The sequence below is a fragment of the Rana temporaria genome, chromosome 7 (assembly GCF_905171775.1).
Source record: "Rana temporaria chromosome 7, aRanTem1.1, whole genome shotgun sequence".
NCBI classification, from domain to species: Eukaryota; Metazoa; Chordata; class Amphibia; order Anura; family Ranidae; genus Rana; species Rana temporaria.
In genome coordinates this window covers 181,264,360-181,282,396 of record NC_053495.1, presented here as the reverse complement: position 1 = coordinate 181,282,396, position 18,037 = coordinate 181,264,360, and the positions used below count along the sequence as shown (strand labels likewise).

Genomic DNA, 18,037 nt, shown 5'->3' with positions numbered 1-18,037 from the left:
GGGACAGGGGAGAAGATACAGGACAGAGGAGAAGATACGGGACAGAGGATAAGATACGGGACAGAGGAGAAGATATGGGACAGGGGAGAAGATACAGGACAGGGGAGAGAATATACAGGACATGGGGAGAAGATATGGATAGGGGAGAAGATATTGGACAGAAGAGAAGATACGGGACAGAGGAGAAGATACGGGACAGATGAGAAGATACGAGACAGGGGAGAAGATAAAGAACAGAGGAAAAGATACGGGACAGGGGAGAAGGTACGGGACAGGGGAGAAGGTACGGGACAGGGGAGAAGATGCAGGACAGGGGAGAAGATATGGACAGCGGAGAAGATACAGGACAGGGGAGAAGATACGGGACAGGGGAGAACGAGAAGATACGGACAGGGGAGAAGATACGGGTAGGTGAGAAGATACGGACAGGGGAGAAGATACGGGTAGGTGAGAAGATACAGACAGGGGAGAAGATACGGGTAGGGGAGAAGATACGGGTAGGTGAGAAGATACGGACAGGGGAGAAGATACGGGTAGGGGAGAAGATACGGACAGGGGAGAAGATACGTGCAGGGGAGAAGATACAGATAGGGGAGAAGATACGGGACAGGGGAGAAGATACGGACAGGGGAGAAGATACGGGACAGGGGAGAAGATACGGGACAGGGGAGAAGATACGGGTAGGGGAGAAGATACGGGACAGGGGAGAAGATACGGGTAGGTGAGAAGATACGGACAGGGGAGAAGATACGGGTAGGTGAGAAGATACGGACAGGGGAGAAGATACGGGTAGGGGAGAAGATACGGACATGGGAGAAGATACGGGATAGGGGAGACAATATGAGACAGAGGAGAAGATAAAGTGTCTGTATAAGAAAGCTACCATAGTCCATACTGAATATAAATCGCAATATATAATCCCATTTTATATATACAGCCCACCATTTCCATCATCTCAAAAAAAGTTTACCCAATAAATGGACCCAAGAAGCACCACTCAGCTTTCCTCAAGTAGAGTTGGACAAGAAATTCTTATCAAACTAGTTAAGGAGTCGGAGCTCCACCTACATTCCCCACCATGTGTGTAACAACCACCAATAGAGGGTCTGCAGGGGAAGTTACATGCGGAGAGAATTTTGGGGTCTGGAGCGCATTATGTAAAAACTTTCACCTGTTTCGGTGGGTTGTGTTATGAGAAAACATCCCCTCCCCAAACAGTGTTTTCCCTGAACATTCTACGTTCTGCCTGGTATAACAGAAGACCCTTCCACTCTTTCTTACCTAATACAGTCATGACTGTCTTCATCAACTTAATTGGAGTCCGTCTTCGGCTGATTGAACCAGTGGTGTGTGAAGACAAGACGTTGGTCTTCCTCTGGACATACATGTAAATCCTCAGGTAGACCACCACCATGATTAGAAAAACGACCAAATTAGAGACAGTCCAAAAAGTAAGATAACTCCGGCTGTAAAGGGGTGCAAGGGAGGAGCATGTGGTGATATCACAAATACAGTTCCAGCCCAACGTGGGCACAGCACCCATAAAAATAGCAATACCCCAGATAAGCAGAATGAGACAGGTCACCCTCCTTTTGGTGAGGTTGGTATGGATTCTCATTCGTACAATAGATATGTGCCTCTCAACGGCGATGACCAGGAGATTCGCCAGCGATGCAGTCATGCTAGTATCCAAGAGGCCCTGCCGCAGGAACCATCGATGAACAGTGAGCGTTTTGGACACTGGTCCCGTGTGAAACATCATGAAAATATAGGCAATCCCAGAGAACAAGTCCGCAGCCGCTAAGTTGGCCAATAAATAATAGAACGGGTAATGGAACCTTTTGTTTATCACGACGGCTGCGATCACTAACAAATTTGACATGAATATGAACAAACTGCAGAAAGCACCAAAACAAAACAACATGATTAGCTTGGTGCCGCTCCAATCATCCTCTGTTTGAGATTTGCTCTGATTGTAGAAAAAGTCCATCCGCTTATCGTAATGACAGGCGTTCATTCTGAATGGGGCTCTCATCCTGAAGGTGAAAAACAAAACAGGAGGTTACATTTTTTGCAATATCTATGCCCTTATTTATTAAAAAGTGAAAACAAGTGGCGTTCTCCACATGTAACCAGTGACATTATTTTTTGAATTCACAGATTTTAAGGGCTCATGCACACAGCCATTGGGGTCATACAAGATGTATTTCCTAGCTCAGAAGTCTTAGGCAGGGCCGCCATCAGGATTTATGGGGCCCCTTACACAGCTTCAGGCATGGGCCCTCCTGGAGCAGAGAACCGGGGGGGGGTGCTGCCGCCTGAAATTGAGAAGCGGGGGGGAGTGCCGCAAATTGTGAAGCGGGGGGGCCCCTTTACAAAAGAAAGAAGAAATAAAGAAAAATATATATTAAAAAAGGGGGTAGCCATCTGGCCCTTTAATAAAAAGAAATAAAAAATATATATATATTTTTTTTAAAAAGGGTGGTTGCCATCTGGGGCCCTGGGGACCTCTGGGCCCTTTAAAAAAAAAAATATATATATATATATATATATATATACACAAATTTTTTTTTTTTGTTTATAAAAAGAAATTACAAAAAAGAGGGGTTGCCATCCGGGACCTCGGGGCCCTTTAAAAAAAGGACGCCTGCGCATAGTCTGTGCGCAAGCGCCGTATAGCGCCGTGAAGAGCCGAGACCTGTTCCGGCTGTCTTCGGGGAGCGTGACGTGCCAGAGCCGGCCGTCAATCACCTTCCCTCTCCATAGGAACGCCCATTCCCCGTGGGGAGTCGAAATCTTGTGTCTACGATTACACTGTGAGTACGGGGATAAAAAAATAAAGACAGGCATACTGTAGCTCGCGCTACTATGCCGAATTTTATGCTAAAAACATGTTAATAAGGGTGAACCACCGCTTTAAGATCCAATAATGTAAAATATGATTTTTTGCCATTTTTCAAGTGGTTTTAAACTTTTGATCAGGACTGTATTATCACCCAATCATGTACAAGCAAAAATGCTGTTTTTTTATTTTCCTTGCATATCCCCCTCGGATCTACAGCAAATGCACTTCCAAGTGCACTTTTAGTGCACTTGTAGTGCAAAGTGGATTTGCCTTTAGTAAATAACCCCCACAGTGTATAGCAATGCATGTACTGCACTGATGGACCCCCTTATCCTTTTGGGTCCATGAGCATCAGAATGAACGGGCAGTATGTCTATCTGTAACATCAGAGCTCTGTGAATCAAGGCAGAGTAGTAAGAATACGTCATAGCAACAAATGCGTTATTGGAGAATACTCAACCAAGTAATTCACGCTTTGTATATGTACTAAGAAACCTCAAAGTGACATATTTTGGGCACACAGTGGCTGACTCTCTCTGCTTATATCATCAGCTGGTGCTCTTCATAAAATCTCATTTTAAATGTAGAAAACCAATACTGTACACTCTAAAGGCTGTATTTTTTTATCTACAGAGGGAGAGGGTTAAAAAAAAATTAAAACATTTAAAAGCTGTCAATGCATTTAATCTCTACCATATAAATATATAAATCATTGGCATTGGATTTCTTATTAAAATCGGCTCTTGCGTGGTCAGCCTCAATTGCTATGGGCACCACGGGGGCACACAAATTTTCCCAGCAATTTATTTGCACCATATTCAGAATCAGGAAACGTATTTTCACAGTCACGTTTTATCCAGTCAGGGTAATAGAAGTGCATTTCCAGTAATTACATATTCTCCTGGCTGTACCAAAGGGTGTGTAGTGACACAGTTCCCACGGTGTCAGCCGAGTGCCCACAGTGGGTGAGATGGCAACAGCACTAACCCTTCCAGTGTAGGGAAGAAAAGTGTGGTACAGGGTAATGCAGAGTTCAGATAAGACGCATAAACCATGAGGGGGGGGGGGGGGGATTGTCCCTCAAGTCCTTGAAAAGGGAACTGGCCTCACGCAGTCTATTACAGAAACATTGTTACAGAACCACCAACAGGGTCGCCATCAGGGGGGTACAGACATTACACCTGAAGGGGCCTGGCTGTCCCCCCTCCCGTTATTTTTTGCATTACACCTGTAAGGGGGCCGATGGTCCCCAGGGCCCCTTACAGGCCTGACTGGCCCTCCTTTTTATTTATTTTTTATTTTATTTTTAATTTTATTTTTTGCATTGCACCTATAAAGGGGCCCAATGGTCCCCAGGGTCCCTTACAGGCCCAACCAGCGCCCTTCATTTTTTTATTTTTTTATTTTGCATTACACCTGTAAGGTGCCCGATGATGCGCCCCCCCCCCCCCGGCTTATTATCCTAGGTCAGGAGAGATTACACTTCTTTTTTTTTCATCAGCACCCCCCCCCCCCTCACGGTTCTCTGCCCCAGGGGGGCCCTGCCAAAAGCTGTGTAAGGGGCCCCAAAACTTGTGAAGGCTGCCCTGACCACCAATAGTACCAAGTCTAGCTTTAAATGTGCACAGATGGTTATTGCAGCCACCTGCAGACCCGGACAATCAACAGGTCTTTGAGGGTGACAGAGCATGCAAGGATTTAAAGGGAACACATGAGGACAGAAATATGGGGCAGCCATTGTTAAATGAATTTTTAAAGGTGCAGGCGCTGATCCTGGCACCAATACTGTACATCAGGGGTCCTCAAATTTTTTAAACAGGGGGCCAGTTCACTGTCCCTCAGACTGTTGGAGGGCCGGACTATAGTTTAAAAAACAGGAAAAAAACAATACAATATTTAAAATAAAGAACAGTTTTATTCAACATAAAAACTTATTAGTATTTCACAGACTCTCCTCATCACAGAACCCCTCCACAACACAGACCCCCCTCATCACGGAACCACCCCATCACAGATTCCTCCCCCCATCAAAGATTCCCCCATATTAGGCCCCCCATCACAAGCCCTCCCAACACAAATTTCTCTCCATCACAAAGCCCCCCAACACAAACTCCTCTATATCACAAAGCCCCCAATAACAGACCCCACCACAAACTCCTCTCCATCAAAAAAAAAAAACATAACAGATCCTCCCCATCATAAAGCCCCCCAACACAAACACCTCTGCATCACAAAGCCCTCAATAACAGACCACCCCATCATAGACCCCCCATAACAGGTCCGCCATCACAGACTCCTCTCCATTCACAGATTTCCCCCATCAAAAAGCCCCCATATCAGGTCCCCCCCATATCAGATCCTTCCCATCACAGACTTCCCCCCATCACAACGCCCACCCAACACAAACTCCTCTCCTCACATAGCCCCCCATAACAGGCCTCCCCATCACAAATCCCCCACCCTATCACAGATCCCCCCATCGATATTACACTGCTGCCCCTTCTATAACATCCCAGCACTCCGCCTCTCTGCTACCTCAATCACACAAGACGCAAAGCATGGCAAATCCAGACAAAGGGCGGGGCTTTGCTAGTGAAAGGCAGGAGTTTGATTGCTGAAACCGCCCCGCTGCTTAACTCAAAAGACTCGCCTTTTGTCTGGACCTGTCATGTTTCTCATCTTGTGTGATAAAAAGGTAGCAGAGGGAAGGGGGATTGCTGCGATAGTCCGCGGCCGGGTAAATCACACTGGCGGGCCGGATCCGGCCCGCGGGCCTTAGTTTTGAGGACCCCTGCTGTACATAGTGAGTCACTGACTTGTGGTCACATAAAATTAAAAAAATGGTGCTACTACCCTGAAATCTAAGAAAATCTTCAAGAGCTGTCGGGTGCAGGATGAGCAGTCACACAGCTGCCATCACAAGTAATAGAAGGAGATGATCCGCAACTCCATACATGCTCCTAAATATCTTCAAATTTATTAATAATCCATAAAAGACACTTGTGGTACAGCAGAGGTTAAGCAAGCATGTGGTACACTCGTTCACGTGCCAATTTCATACTGGTTCCAGTTAAATGACTCACTCATAGAGATAAGCGAAGTCGAAAGTTTTTTTTCTTGAAATTTTGGCACAAAATTGGGAGAATTTCACCACATTGGAGTCAATTAAGAAGGGGAAATTAAGGTGTTTTTTTGGTATTTTTTTAAAGCAGAACTAAATGCTCTCAATCAACATTAACTATTTTTAATCCTTATGCTGCTTGCATTAGTAAATAGATATACTTTCTTATCATATTTACATGTTTTAAACATTTTTTTTTACATTTCTTGAGTTGCTTCCTGATTTCTGGCCTAGGCCAAACTGATGTCCGACATCCCAGGATTAAGGATGAGCTCTGGCGTGTTCGCATGCTACACGTGCAGAGCCCGCCAGGAAGTGTGCACGGCGCTGCGCTAATCACAGCCAGGGAGACATTTCCCTATCTCTGCAGCCGAGCATCGGGACAATGTCTCCCTGGCTGTGATTAGCGCAGCGCCGTGCACACTTCCTGGCGGGCTCTGCACGTGTAGCATGCAAACACGCCAGAGCTCATCCTTACCCAGGAGGAGTCTTCATGGTCATTTTTTTTCTTTTATCCGGAGGAGGGGAGAAGAAGGGTCTTTCTCAGCTAAGCACACTCTCCTGCCTGCATGCCTGAGGAAAGGGCAGATGACGTCTAGGTAGTGAATCATCTGCCCTTATGCAAGATGGCTGTGACCGAAATGCTAGGGGGGACTTTTCAAAGCGATATCTCAACAAAATAAAGAACGAAAACATAGATAGATGGGCAAATTTGCTTTGAATGCTATAAATTGATTAAATAGCATGTTTCTGGTGCTCAGATACAGTTAACGTGATACCAAAGGTTCCTTTTTTTTTTTTTTTTAAATAACAAACATGTTATACTTACTGTGCAGCTCGTTTTGCACAGAGTGGCCCCCGAACATCCTCTCCTGGGGTCCCTCGGCGGCTCTCGCGGCTCCTCCCTGCATTAGATAACCCCTTTGGAGAAGTCCTCTCCTGAGGGGGCTACCTTGCGGGCACGCTCCTAAATCATACACTCAGCGTCCATAGACGCCAAGTTTATGACTCGGCTCCGCCCCCCGGCGCCCCCCCGCGTCATTGGATTTGATACACAGCAGCGCTATCAATCTATCCAATCAAAGCTGGGACTCCATGGAGAGGAAGACGGCAGGCACGCAGAGTAGACAAACAGGCTCAGGTAAGTAAAACGGGGAGCTGGGGGACCAGTGATAGGTTTGTGTTTTTTCACCTTAATGCATAGGATGCATAAGGTGTAAAACACAAACCTTTACAATCCCTTTAAGTTCCACTTTAAGAGTGTAATGGGCTGTAAATGGCTCCTGAGGGTTATGGAAGTTACTTTCAACTATTCTGGGCCTTTTTGTATTCTAAAAAACAGCCCCTCCTGAGCCTAATTATTTTACGTTCGGACAACCCTTGCTGGCCCTTTTTAAAATTATCATAGAGCTGTCACCTCTCGGCATTGTGTCTACCCATCAGGAGTAAATGATGGCACATTGGAGCTATATATCTGTATAGGCATTGTCACCTTGGAAAAAATATCAGCAAATCCTAGTGCAGTTTATGGCATACACCTCCTCCTCCTCTCCCACCCTTGCTTCAGTTTCCTGTTATGATGTCATTAGAACCTGCCCACTAAGAACACATTCATATTAAGTTCATACACTTCTTGGTGCACCTCCCAGATTGTGTTTCATTTTTCTATTTGATTCAAAAAAGCTTTATTGGTAGGAGCAAATGCGTTGCCAACTCAACTATTTACCTATAGTGGATTGGATAGGGAGGAAGTTGGTGAAAAAGAAGTATTAGGACATTATCAAGGTAAGGGAAAAATAAAGGGGGTAGGAAGGGAGTCCAGGGATGTTATTAGGAAATGTGGAAGCTGCAGTTTGACATCTTACATGGAGGAAGGTATGCAATAATATAGAACACCTTTTACTAAATTTAAAAGAAGAAATTTAATATATTGCAGCTTACCAATTTTAAATGTTATGGCTGTATTCGTTTTCTTTTTTTTAGGCTTTTTCCCCTTTATTTTTACCTGGTGGCAGGGCCATCTTAATACCATCATGGGCCCCTGGGCAAATTAATGCTCTGGGGCCCCTACAAGCCTGCCCCAATTTCTTTTATAAACACAGAACTCTGTGCTGTGATTGGACACAGCAGATCAGCAGGTTTCTGCCAAAACCATCAACGGGTTGGCAGGGGTCATGCGTGTGCACCCCAAAAACCCAGAAGACAGGTAGCAACATACGGGTATGTTGTCTGGCCTGCCTGTGCCGCCCGTCCACCATAAAACGACTGCGAGTGGGTGGCAAGTGGTTAAGGTATATTCACACCAGATGCAGTGGGTAGCTATTCCAGCAAAATGCCTTGTTTCTGGTATGTTCACTTCAGACTACTGAGTTGCAGTGGTGCACGCTGAAAAAAAAAAAGTACTTTTTTCAGCACAACACAGTGTGAAACAATCTACCACCTTGTACCGCACAGCGGGCAAATTGAACGCTATGAAATGTCAGTGTGATATTTCAAAAAAGTTTGGTTAAAAAAAAAACCTTTGTTGTAATGCAGCAGCTGGAGTGAATAAACCATTAGCTGACAAGGCAGCACCTGAGGGTGTACATATGCTGCAGGGACGATGCTTTGCTTTGTGACTGCATCAAGAAATATATCCCCAGTTGCATTTGGCGGGCACTACCGCTCATCGAAACGCAACCCATTCAAATAAAAGGGCCCAAGCTTCAACTTCCCCACAACCGCGTGCAATGCATGTGTTTGTGGTGGGGGTAATGCAGCATTTAGGGGTTTAAAACTTGTGGTAAGGAGGCGTCATATCGCCTTCTCACCGCCAGTCAAAACCCATGTGTGGATTGCTTTTCAGAGAAGTGGCGAACTTTTGAAATCAGAGACTTGCAGCAGCAGAGGCCAGAGAGGAGCATATGCAATTGTCAAGGTTGGGGGGTGGTGTTTGGACAGTAGACTCACTCACCAATTTTGCAGTGTGTGCGTGTCTCCTCCAATTTGTGGCCCCCTGCACACACACACCTCTCAAACTTCTAGCACAGCGCTGTGTGTGTGTATTTCCACCTCAGGGGGTGGAGTATGGGTGGGGCTGCTAGCGCCGGCACAGCAGGGATTGTCTAAATCAAAAGGAGGTAGGCCAAAAATGATGGGTCTTTTCAGCATCCTGCGCTGTTCATCCTGAATCCTCTCTCTCAATGTCACTCACAGCATTTTGGATTGAGTAATGGGATCGGCACAGACGGCACAGTGCACTGTGCACCTGCTCCCAGCCACGGACTACCAGTTTTCTGTCAAAAGAGCCAACTTGTCAAAATCTCCAATCACGTCGCTTCCAATGACTCTTCAGCCTCTGTAATTGGAGATTTCCACGAGTTACCCATTTTCACAAAACACCGACAGCGTATACACTACGGCAGTGGTCATCAACCCTGCCCTACAGGGCCCACTAACAGGCCAGGTTTGCAAGATAACTGAAATACATCACAGGTGATATCATTTGCTGCTCAGTGATTGCAGTATTCTAGACTGCATCTCCCCATGGTAATACATAAAACCTGGCCTGTTAGTGGGCCCTGTAGGGCAGGGTTGATGACCACTGCACTACGGTACACAAAGAGTTGGCCATTTTGATTTAACACTGGGTAAGGAGGAAAAAAGCTGTTACCGCCTTGGAGGCGGCCATTTTGTTGGTTATAAGCGGCCGGGACTAACAATGTTTACTCATTATATGTATCGCAGTGTATTCGCTGCCAATGTTTTGTGAAAACAGGTAACTCGTCCAAATCTCCAATTACAGCTGCGGGAGAGTCACTGAAAGTGACCTGTTTGGAGATTTTGATGAGTTGGCTCTTTTGACAGAACATCAGCTGGGAGGAGGCAGAGCCATCAAGACTGGCAATCGGCAATGGTCAGAGGCTCAGGTGACAGCTTGAAAATGGCAGGCAGAGGTTGCCGCCGGACCAGTGCCCGCTTAGCCCGAGCCCCACTGTTAACAAAGCAAAAGTTACTTGTATGCAGTGCAGTTACCATGCCACCTGATCTCAGCATTGCCGCATCTCCCTAGATTGGAACCGGCCCTGATGGGGCACCATGTACACCTGGGGCCCATGGGCAGTACCCAGGGGTGCCCGCTCTATAAGATGGTCCTGCCTGGTGATCCAGCCAAAAGCGCACACATTGGGGCAAATCCTCAAAAGAGATACTCCGGCGTAAGCCGTCGTATCTCTGGTTCTAACTTTGGAACTGATCCTCAGAAGCAGTTTTCCTAAGTTAGGCAGAAGATCCGACATCTGTAATAGACTTACACTGCCGGATCTTAGGATGCAGTACCGCATCCGCCACTGGGGGCATTTCGAGTCGAAATGCCTCTTCTGGTATGCAAATTAGCACTTAGGGCGATCCACAAAGCTTTTCTGCTTCGTTTTTTCGCCGTAAGTTTTAGTTTGCCAAGTGTAAAACTAGGGCTGCTTTTACAAAGTGTAAAGTTAGTAACACCATGTAAAAGCACATTCAAGCGACGGCATTTGGTATGCATTCCCGAGGGAGAACTCCACGGCAATTTGTAAAATCCAAACCGGCATGGGTTCCCCCCCAGGAGCTTAGGTCTGGTATGGGTTGTAAGGAGACCCCCCCTCCGCCGAAAAATCGACGTAGGGGGTCCCCCTACAATCCATACCAGACCCGTATCCAATTGTACACGCCCCCCGGAGAGGAGGACCGCCTTGCGACGGCGGCACTTAAGTTACACGGCCTGAAATTTCTAGGTAAGTGCTTTGTGGATCAGGCACTTAGGTAGAAACTTTAAGTCAGTGTAACTTAACTGCTGAAAGTTAAGTTACGCCGCCTGGCTGAGGATTTGGCCCATTGTCCTATGGTTCCTACACTCTATGTAGTAGCAATGACTAGGACTGCCACTTGACTAACAAATTTAAGCTGAACTCCGGCTAACATTTTAAGCAGTTATCCCTAACATTTATTTATTTTATTCCTTTTCGGAAAAAGGACTCTTGCACACCGACACCTAAAAGCAACATTTTTTAGGCATTTTGTTTACTGATCTAAATGTACCCCATTGCTTTGAATGGCCCTGTACACACGTAAACGTGTTCTGCGAATGGATCAGTGGGCCAGATTCACAGAAGAGATACAACGGCGTATCTCCTGATACACCGTCGTATCTCTTGTCGTATCTATGCGGCTGATTCATAGAACCAGTTCCGCATAGATAGCCCTAAGATCCGACAGGTGTAATTGACTTACACCGTCGGATCTTAGGATGCAATACTTCGTCCGCCGCTGGGTGGAGTTTGCGTCGTTTTCCAGCGTCGGGTATGCGAATGAGGTTTTACGGCGATCCACAAAGGTTTTCGCGTTCGTTACGTCGTCGCAAGTATTTTTTTCCCGTCGCAAAGTTAGTCATGTTTTTTCATGCCTTAACTTTACACAGCCCATGTTAAAGTATGGCCGTCGTTCCCGCGTCTAATTTGAATTTTTTTTTTGCGGCGTAAGTACGTTACGCACGTCGCGATTCACAAACACGTTGGGCCGCCGTAATTTCGCGCAAAGCACGTCGGGAAAATTGCGAACGGAGCATGCGCAGAACGTCCGGCGCGGGAGCGTGCCTAATTGAAATGGTACATGCCCCATTTGAATTGGGCGAGCTTGCGCCGGACGGCTTTATGTTACACCGCCGCAAGTTTACAGGTAAGTGCTTTGAGGATCAGGCACTTACGCTGAAAACTTGCGGCGGTGTAACGTAAAGACGATACGTTACGCCACCGGAGTTTTTTGTGAATCTGGCTCTGTATTCTTGCACACATACGCCACACACCCTTGATTAAAATAAAGCTAGAAGAATGTTTACATGTGTGTATATGTGCATGTAAAATTGCACAAGCGCCTATCCTTGTGTTTTTCTGCCAGGAATATCAGATTTTCATACATCAGTACTGTGTGCAAGTACCCAAAGATTTTACATACATTAATAAAAAACATTTTAAGCACCCTATAAGCGTTAAATGGTTTGTCTCAACCCTCCAACTGCCATTTTTGCTGGATAGCTTTGTTTGTTAAAGGAAGCTGAACAATAACAGACTAAAGCTGGCCATTCATGGGTCAAATACCTAACGCATTTTCCTTCCAAGCCTTCAATGTTGCTACAAAAAATTATTGTCGTGGCCGGGAATCTTCTTTTCTTTCTAGGTCACAGCTCATGCACATTTTTTTTTCGATTGTATTTCTCGCACGATTTTCCCATCATTGATTAGAAATTTGTTAGTTTTTTCCAAAAATTTCCAACATGCCCATTCACTTAAATTTGATGGTCGCACGAAAATTGCCTGTTGCTGCAGCCCACTAATGGTGCAAAATTTATAAAGAAAGATTTTAGTTATGATTTCCCTAAGAAATTCTTTCGGAATTCAACCCATGTTTCTTTACTTAACAGATCTCCAGGTGAAAATTAAGGGGAAAAAAACAAACACTTAAAGAAAACCAATGTAACCACCGCATGTTAGGACTGGTAAGCAGAAATATAATACATGTTTGCTTTTGAGTTTAAAAACGCTTTAAGTCCCCTCAGTCAAGTCTCCCTTCTTGCAGCTAACAAGTGCATCATCCAAACGCGCCAATGCAAAGTTAGCTTTCATTCCACCCTGCCCTTCGAACGTAACACTGCAAGACCCTATATACACTAGGGTTGTCCAGATACCGATACCAGTATCGGTATCGGGACCGATACCGAGTATTTGCGGGAGTACTCGTACTCGCGCAAATACCCCCGATACCTAAATAGAATACTTTCCCACCCCTTTCCCCCCCCGCCGCTGCCGCCGCATCGCGCCGCCGCATCGAGGGACATGGCTAGAGGGACATTGCTGCATTTGTGAGGGACATGGCTAGAGGGACATGGCTGCATATGTGAGGGACATGGCTGCATATGTGAGGGACATGGCTAGAGGGACATGGCTGCATATGTGAGGGACATGGCTACATATGTGAGGGACATGGCTGCATATGTGAGGGACATGGCTAGAGGGACATGGCTGCATATGTGAGGGACATGGCTAGAGGGACATGGCTGCATATGTGAGGGACATGGCTAGAGGGACATGGCTGCATATGTGGGGGACATGGCTGCATTTGGGGACACATTTAAAAAAAGTATCGGTATTCGGTATCGGCGACTACTTGAAAAAAAGTATCGGTACTCGTACTCGGTCCTAAAAAAGTGGTATCGGGACAACCCTAATATACACGATACAACTTTTGTTGTCTGATTTTCTTTAGAGTTACCAAAACCAAAAAAGTGGATTTGCCTTTAGTAAATGACCCCCATAGGGATTTTCTGTAGATTTGTTTTCCTTCAGATTTACCAAAACCATTTAATACGAGGTCAAACCTTAAGACCCCATACACACTAGGAGATTTTCTGCAGATTTTTGTCTTCAGTATTACCAAAACCATGTAGTGCCTGATTGCATACAAATTAAAACTCTAAGACCCCGTACACACTATTAGAATTTCTGCAGATTTTTGTCTTCGGTTTTACCAAAACCATATAACAGCCCTCAAAATTTACACTCGCCTCTCGCATTTTGCGAGTAAATTTTGAGGGCTGGCGAGTGTCTGGCTGGCTGGCTGGCTGCTTCGGAGCAGGGGGGGGGGCGAGCGAGGAGAGGAGAGCAGAAGCGCCGCCGCCACGTTCAAACCGCGGGGAAGATTACGCTTTCAATTCAATAGCTGTAATGTTGATGTTCCCCGCAGCGCGCGTGTTCTACAGCCCCTCCCCTCTTGTCCGGGAAACTTTGATAGTCACCCATCCCAGGATTGGATGGGTGATCTGTCTATCAATGGTTCCCGGACAAGAGGGGAGGGGCTGTAGAACACGCGCGCTGCGGGGAACATCAACACACTTACAGCTATTGAATTGAAAGCCTAATCTTCCCTGCGGTTTGAACGCGGCGGCGGCTCCTCCTCCTCCTCTCCTACCCAGCACAGGTAGGATGCGGGGGGCTACAGTGTGTGTGTGGGGGGGGGAGACGGAGAGGACCCTGGCTGCAATGTGGGGGGGACTCTGCAATGTGGGGGGGAGAGGCCTCTGGCTGCAATGTGGGGGGTGTGTGGACTCTGGCTGCAATGTGGGGGGTGTGTGGACTCTGGCTGCAATGTGGGGGGTGTGTGGACTCTGGCTGCAATGTGGGGGGTGTGTGGACTCTAGCTGTAATGTGGGGGGTGTGTGGACTCTGGCTGCAATGTGGGGGGTGTGTGGACTCTGGCTGCAATGTGGGGGTGTGTGGACTCTGGCTGTAATGTGGGGGGTGTGTGGACTCTGGCTGTAATGTGGGGGGTGTGTGGACTCTGGCTGTAATGTGGGGGGTGTGTGGACTCTGGCTGCAATGTGGGGGGGGGGGGAGAGGACTCTGGCTGCAATGTGGGGGGGAGAGGACTCTGGCTGCAATGTGGGGGGTGTGTGGACTCTGGCTGTAATGTGGGGGGTGTGTGGACTCTGGCTGCAATGTGGGGGGGGGGAGGACTCTGGCTGCAATGTGGGGGGTGTGTAGACTCTGGCTGCAATGTGGGGGGTGTGTGGACTCTGGCTGCAATGTGAGGGGTGTGTAGACTCTGGCTGCAATGTGGGGGGGGAAGAGGACTCTGGATGCAATGTGGGGGGTGTGTGGACTCTGGCTGCAATGTGAGGGGTGTGTGGACTCTGGCTGCAATGTGGGGGGTGTGTGGACTCTGGCTGCAATGTGGGGGGTGTGTGGACTCTGGCTGAAATGTGGGGGGTGTGTGGAATCTGGCTGCAATGTGGGGGGTGTGTGAACTCTGGCTGCAATGTGGGGGGTGTGTGGACTCTGGCTGCAATGTGGGGGGTGTGTGGACTCTGGCTGCAATGTGGGGGGTGTGTGGACTCTGGCTGCAATGTGGGGGGTGTGTGGACTCTGGCTGCAATGTGGGGGGTGTGTGGACTCTGGCTGCAATGTGGGGGGTGTGTGAACTCTGGCTGCAATGTGGGGGGTGTGTGGACTCTGGCTGCAATGTGGGGGGTGTGTGGACTCTGGCTGCAATGTGGGGGGGAGAGGACTCTGGCTGCAATGTGGGGGATGTGTGGACTCTGGCTGCAATGTGGGGGGTGAGGGGACTCTGGCTGCAATTGTGGGTGAGGGGACTCTGGCTGGAAAATGGGGACATTTTGCTGTATTGGTAGACATGGGCAGGCTGCATTTTTGGGCACGGATAAAGTTGTTGTTAATATTTGTTTTATAACTTAATTCTGCATAAAACATTTAAGTGTAATTTCATGAGATTTATGAGGGGCGTGTCTAGGGGGCGGGTTTAGGGGGCGGGACATGGTAGGAGTTGGGCGGGGCAACTGGTGGCGAGTGGCCTTGAGGCCTGGCTAGTAGCTCAGAACTTTTTGAGCCCTGCCATATAATATGGGGTCAAACCTTAATAGTTTCAATTTGTATGCAAACAGGAAGGCCCTTGCACTACATGGTTTCGGTAAATCTGAAGACAAAAATCTGCAGAAAATCTAATAGTGTGTATGGGGTCTTAAGGTTTGACCTCATATTATATGGTTTTGGTAAATCTGAAGGAAAACAAATCGACAAAAAATCCCTATGGGGTTATTTACTAAAGGCAAATCCACTTTGCACTACAAGTGCAAAGTGCACTTGAAATTGCACTAAAAGTGCACTTAGAAGTGCAGTCGCTGTAATTCCGAGGGGGACATGCAAGGAAAATAAAAAACAGCATTTTAGCTTGCGCATGATTGGATGATAAAATCGGCAGAGCTTCCCCACGTTCAGTGCAATTTCAAGTGCACTTTGCACTTGTAGTTTTCACTCATAGGGCCAGCTTCAGGTAGAATAGCGGCGGCGTAACGTATCGCATTTACGTTACACCGCCGCAAGTTTTATGGGCAAGTGCTTGATTCACAAAGCACTTGCCTGTAAAGTTGCGGCGGTGTAGCGTAAATCCCTCCGGCACAAGCCCGCCTAATTCAAATGGGGCGTGGATCATTTAAATTAGGCGCGTTCCCACGCCGAACGTACTGCGCATGCTCCGCTTTGAAATTTCCTGCCGTGCTTTGCGCGAAATGACGTCGCACCGAGTTACGTCCATTCCTTTTCACGGACGACTTACGCAAAAAAAAAAAAAATTTAATTCGACGCGGGAACGACGGCCATACTTTAACATGGCAAGTCTATCTATACGCCACAAAATAGCAGCTTTAACTATACGCCGGGAAAAGCCGGCTAGCGACAACGTAAGAGAATGCGACGGCCACGCGTACCTTCGTGAATCGACGTAAAAAGCTAATTAGCATACCCGACGCGGAAAACGACGCAAACTCCACCCAGCAGGCGCCGAAGTATTACACCTACGATCCGAAGGCGTACGCCTGTCGGATCGAAGCCAAAAGCCGTCGTATCTTGGTTTGAGGATTCAAACTAAAGATACGACGTGGCAAATTTGAAAATACGCCGGAGTATCAGTAGATACTCCGGCGTATTTCTTCTGTGAATCTGGCCCATAGTTTGCACTTGTAGTGCAAAGTGGATTTGCCTTTCGTAAATACAGTAAAACCTTGGTTTGCAAGCATAATTTGTTCCAGAAACATGGTTGTAATCCAAAGCACTTGTATATCAAAGCATTTTTTTTTACAGGGTATAAAAGAGAAGAGAGGCGCCTCTAAGTGTAGCAATAAGTTGCTAAATGTTGTACCTTCATTCAATGTAACCATATTGCTACACTTAGAGGCTCCTCTCTTCTTTTTTATACTCAGTTGTGACATGACGCTACTCTTATATCAAGACATCGCTTGTATATCAAGGCAAAATGTATCAAAATGTCTTGCAAAATGCTCTCAAACCAAGTTACTCTCAAACCAAGGTTTTACTTTAATCCCCATTGTGTTTATTCAGCTTTAATCCTTCCTCCGGTTATACACCAGTCTTTGTAAGAAGTAAATAGTAATAATTTGTTTGCACTTGCTAAAAGTTTTTTTTTAAATTTAAATACGGTTAAAAGCTGCAAAAATTCTCTTAATTACAAACTTGTAATATAGCCGTGCTACAAAAGCATATTAAAAATGAACATGCAAAAGAAGACAAAAAATATATGAACTCATTGTAAAATGAGGTTTAGCAGAATCAGTAGATTTCTAGATCGCCCGTACTTACCAGGCTAGATCTTCTCCCAATCAGACCCCTTTGTGGTTTGTACAGGTGACCGGCGCTGGTCGATGCAGCAGAAGCATCTGGCCTGTTTGGTGGAGATCTGTGGGCATGTTGTTGGCCGGTCACAGTTAATATCCTCCCTGTGTGTGAGAGGCAGCAGATGACAGCAGTGTGGGGAGAGATGCTGGTTACAACTTGCAAGCAGTCTGAATGCATTCAGCTTGTCCCACCCCACGCAAGACACAGCATAGTGCTCCCTCCCAGATTAACTCATCAATCGCCCCATGTACAGCACTTCGCCTAATTCCAAGCCCCATCGGTGAGCGAGATCATCGCCTCCACAAACCAACACAGCCCGGCTCTTCCGTACTTCTGAGACTCGTCACCGTGATCTCCAAATGTGCGAAAATAAGAGGAAATAATGAATACGCAAAGCTGATCTAAAAACAAAACAAAAAAAATATATTGCAGTTTACCAAATCTAATGCCGCGTACACACGATCATTTTTCGGCTTGTAAAAAACAACGTTTTTCAGCCTCTAGAAAAAAAAAAACATTTTTTTCCCAACTTCATCATTAACCACTTAAGACCCGGACCTTTAGGCAGCTAAAGGACCTGGCCAGTTTTTGCGATTCGGCACTGCGTCGCTTTAACTGGCAATTGCACGGTCGTGCGACATGGCTCCCAAACAAAATTGGCGTCCTTTTTTTCCCACAAATAGAGCTTTCTTTTGGTGGTATTTGATCACCTCTGCGGTTTTTATTTTTTTGCGCTATGAACAAAAATAGAGCGACAATTTTGAAAAAAAAATGCAATATTTTTTACTTTTTGCTATAATAAATATCCCCCAAAAATATATAAAAAAAAAATGTTTTCCCCAGTTTAGGCCGATACGT

The 18,037-nt window shown here is 46.5% G+C and overlaps 1 protein-coding gene across 1 annotated transcript in view; it reads right to left on the bottom strand.

Moving 5' to 3' along the window:
* LPAR3 (lysophosphatidic acid receptor 3) overlaps window positions 1-17,364 on the bottom strand; it is a 47,590-nt gene extending 30,226 nt beyond the window's left edge. Inside the window, exons 1-2 of the mRNA XM_040360574.1 lie at window positions 17,144-17,364; window positions 1,282-2,036 (exon numbers count right to left, since the gene is read on the bottom strand). Of these exons, the coding sequence (XP_040216508.1) occupies window positions 1,282-2,035 (754 nt within the window). The 5' untranslated portion in view covers window position 2,036; window positions 17,144-17,364. The remainder of the gene's footprint in view (window positions 1-1,281; window positions 2,037-17,143) is intronic.
* Between the last annotated feature and the right edge of the window lie 673 nt (window positions 17,365-18,037).